Source organism: Myotis brandtii, unplaced genomic scaffold (assembly GCF_000412655.1).
Source record: "Myotis brandtii unplaced genomic scaffold, ASM41265v1 scaffold250, whole genome shotgun sequence".
Lineage (NCBI taxonomy): Eukaryota > Metazoa > Chordata > Mammalia > Chiroptera > Vespertilionidae > Myotis > Myotis brandtii.
This window is the reverse complement of record NW_005359478.1, coordinates 2,486,498-2,490,489: the sequence shown is the minus strand read 5'-3', so window position 1 is coordinate 2,490,489 and position 3,992 is coordinate 2,486,498. Positions and strand designations below refer to the sequence as shown.

Genomic DNA, 3,992 nt, shown 5'->3' with positions numbered 1-3,992 from the left:
GGGGAGGCTAGCTGAAGACAGCTTCTTGGTCTTAGAGGGTTTTTATAAAGTGGATCTAGAGGAATTTGAAGTTCGGTTCACTTACCACAGATGTTAAGAAACACTGAAAGTTAAGGGATAACTGGTCGTGGGATATCTATAACCCATGGTTTAGGAATGAGAAAGGTTGCATTCTTCCATTCCCCATCCCCAGACCATAAAATACCAGATTCCTCATCCTACCCCCCACCCCCACCCACACTGGTCAATCTGGGAGAGGAATGTATACTTTTTTAAAAATATATTTTTTTATTGGTTTCAGAGAGGAAGGGAGAGAGAGAGAGAGAGAGAGAGATGATGAGAATCATTGATCAGCTGCCTCCTGCACGCCTCCGACTGGGGATTGAACCTGCAACTCGGGCATGTGCTCTGACTGGGAATCAAACCCTGACCTCCTGGTTCATAGGTCAATGCTCAGTCACTGAGCCAAGCTGGCAGATCAGTGCTTGATTTTCTTTCAAAAAAAATTGTACCAATTTTCCCCCACTGCAGTGCAGGTTTTCAACATTGGATTTTTCCCCCCCGCCCTTGACAATCCCCTGGCCTCCCCTACCCAGGAATGTAACTTCTGTCTGATCTTTTGGCAAGACCGCTCTCTCCTTACCTCAGGTAAAAAGGTAAAAAAAACACACAGCCACCAAAAAAACCCTTGCATCTAGATCTTATGCAGGTGGAGTTTAGTAGTTCTTAGTCTTGATCTCTGAGACTAATGTGTGAACTTTTATCTTGTATAGTGAGGTTATGGCCTGGAGTTCTGTGATACATGAATAAATCATGGTGGGAGGTTCCACTTCTGATTATGGTAGTCTGGATATTTTATTTAATTTATTTACTTTTTAAAATATATTTTATTGATTTTTTTACAGAGAGGAAGGGAGAGAGAGAGGGCTAGTTAGAAACATCAATGAGAGAGAAACATCATCAGCTGCCTCCTGCACACCCCCTACTGGGGATGTGCCTGCAACCAAGGTACATGCCCTTGACCGGAATCGAACCTGGGACCCTTCAGTCCGCAGGCCAGCCCTCTATCCACTGAGCCAAACCAGTTAGGGCAGTCTGGATATTTTAGACCAACATTCTCACTAGAAAATTTTTTTATTGATTTTAGAGAGCGAGCGAGAGAGAAACATTAATTTGTTGTTCCACTTAGTTATGCTTTCATTGGTTGCAAGATTGAACTTGCAGCCTTGGTGTATCAGGAGGATGCTCTAACCAACTGAGTTACCTGGCCAGGGCCTCACTAGAAATTTTTACAGTTGGATGCAATATATGTTTAAAAAATCTAAAAAGCATCAAAGGGCCAATAAGATTGGCTGGGAATCGAGAGAAGAAAAATGGCCTAAAGACTACCTTTATCCTGGGAGTTTTTGCCACTTGGAAAAAAGTTCCTGAGAGGATTTGAGGGCCTTGAAGGATAGGGAGACAAAAAGTTAGAATCTGGGGAGAGCTAAAGATAGGGATGCTGGTAAAGATCCAGCATTTGACCTAGGACCCTCTAGAGGTGGATCAGAAGTAGGCCATTCCTCATACTCAGCAGCCTAGCCTCCCACCATTCTGGGTGGTCCAGAAATTCTTAAGCCTCAAATTTAGGAATAAGATGATCCCAGATTGCTATCATATCCAGATGCTTGGTAGGATCAAGCAGAAATCTCGAGGAATGTAACATCAACCTAGACCTCAAAACTATTACAATAAATAATTTTTAAAATATAACATCAACCACAATAAAAATTAAGCAGTTGAAGAGATAAGGCAATGTAAATGAGACCAAATAGAAATGACAGACAATAAACAGACCCACGGCAATTCCACATATTGAAATTATACAAGTGAAAACAAGAAGATAAAAGCCAAGCTTAGAAATTTCAGCAGAGACATGAAACTATAAAAATGGACATAGCATGCCCTAGCCGGTTTGGCTCAGTGGATAGAGCCATCCTGCAGACTAAAGGGTCACGGGTTCAATTTCAGTCAAGGGCATGCACCTTGGCTGGATCCCCACCTGGTGGGGGTGCATGCAGGAGGCAACCAATTAACCAATGGATGTGTCTCTCCCATCTGTGTTTCTGTCTCTTACCCCCTTCCACTCTCTAAAAATTAGTGGGAAAATGTCCTCGGGTAAGGATTAACAAAATAAACATTGACTCTAAAACAAAAATGACAATGTCTCATGGCGTTTAAAATCTATAGAAAGAAAATTTAAGTATATGACAACAGCACAGGAGTCAGACTGGTACATGGAGTTAGCACCTCAAAGGAATTCTAAATAAAGCTCAGGGCTTGGTTACTTACTGGATGTAGGGGGTGACTAAGTGTCCTGCCTAGAACTAGAATTCTAGTAACCCTGAGAAGAATAGCTTTTCTCTAATTCCTGGTTCGACAGTACACTCGCCATTCTAAATATATGATCAAAATCTCTAGGTATGCCAATTCCGCAAAGCAGCTGATCAGGTGTTGGCCACATACGGTAAAGGCAAACCAGCTTGAAAAACCATTGAAAGGGCAGAATAATAAAAGCAAGGGGAACGCATAGACAAGCCTTTCTGAAGTGCCTCGTGTCTCCGAGGTCCGAGAGCACTACAAAGGGAAAGGTGGGGCTTGTCCAAGAACTACAACTCCCAGAAGGCATCGGGCGGAGCACCGGGGTTTCCTGTCAAAGCTTATTTCCGGTGTTTCGGATGCTGACGCTCTTTTCCGGTACTGGTTCCTCCCCACCCCCAAAGGTTTCTTTGGGGTGCACGGTGAGTCCCGAGCAGGAGGGGGGAGTCTCATGTCCGCGCCTCACTTAGCGGCTGAGGATCAGCTGGGGGAGGGGCAGGAGAGAGGGCGCGCCGCGGAACGGCGTTCAATCTTGCGGAGAGGCGGGAAGGGGGCAGAGCAGACTGAGCCCATGAGGGAACCACAAAAGGATGTCGGGGCGAGGAGAATGGGATCCCGGGGGAAGGATGGAGGGTGGGATGCAGGGTGTGTGGGAGGACCCCGCGAGCGCGCGGTGGGCTCTCAGTGGAGCTGGGCGATGGAGGAGAGGGCCATGTTCTGGAAGGCAGCAGCCGTGGGGGCTCCTGTGTCAGGGAAAGCTGGGGGGTGCTGCAGGGCTGAGATCGGCCGAAATCGGGCACCCCAAGAAAAGCCCTCTTGCAGCCACATGGTGTCATCTCAGTAGACCCTATCAGCTGGGGAGCACCTCGGTCCCCGGCAGAAAGAGGGTGGTGGGTATGCTGGTGCTGAGGCCGATGATCCGAGGGCTTGCAGGGCCGCGATGGCAGGAGAGGCGCGAACAGGTCCGTTCCAGCGGCTCCCAGGCTACTCTGTGGAAGGGCTGCTGCTTCCGGAACATCAAAGAGCTTCCCTAGGCTTTTCACGAAGGACTGTCCGGAAGCTGTTGGTGATTTTACGTGCTTGCATGGACTGCTCACTTTGCTTCTTTCCCACAGATGAGGCTGCTGGCATTGGTAGTGTTGGCTCTACTTGCTGTCACACAAGCAGAGGAAGGAGCCAGGCTTTTGGCATCCAAATCACTGCTGAACAGATATGCGGTGGAGGGCAGAGACCTGACCTTACAGTACAACATCTACAACGTGGGCTCCAGGTAAGGAGGCCCTGGAGCCGCAGGGTAGGCCCCTCCCAGGCTTCTTGGGTTTCCCAGCTGGGACAGCACCAGCAGCGATTTCCCTTTGGGAGACCTCCAGCAACAGATATCATGAGCGAATGAATACACTGCTGGACCTAATGTAGGAGGAGGAGGACATTCTTACCGAGGCTATAAGAAACCATCTCCCACTTTTTTTTGAATTGGGAGAGTTTTAGAGTGGGGGGAGAAGCAGGAATTGTGAAACAGGGAGAGGAAAATGAGAAGGCATAAAATGTCTGATTCCGCATGATCTCACTCACTCATGGATAATAAAGACCATTATAAACTTATGAACAAAAATAGATACAGAGGCAGAGCTGCC

General features: G+C 47.4%; 1 protein-coding gene across 1 annotated transcript in view; it reads left to right on the top strand.

Moving 5' to 3' along the window:
• The first annotated feature begins 2,688 nt into the window (after window positions 1–2,688).
• Window positions 2,689–3,992, top strand: part of SSR2 (signal sequence receptor, beta (translocon-associated protein beta)) — a 7,902-nt gene continuing 6,598 nt past the window's right edge. The window contains exons 1-2 of the mRNA XM_005867561.2: window positions 2,689–2,780; window positions 3,474–3,628. Of these exons, the coding sequence (XP_005867623.1) occupies window positions 2,718–2,780; window positions 3,474–3,628 (218 nt within the window). The 5' untranslated portion in view covers window positions 2,689–2,717. The remainder of the gene's footprint in view (window positions 2,781–3,473; window positions 3,629–3,992) is intronic.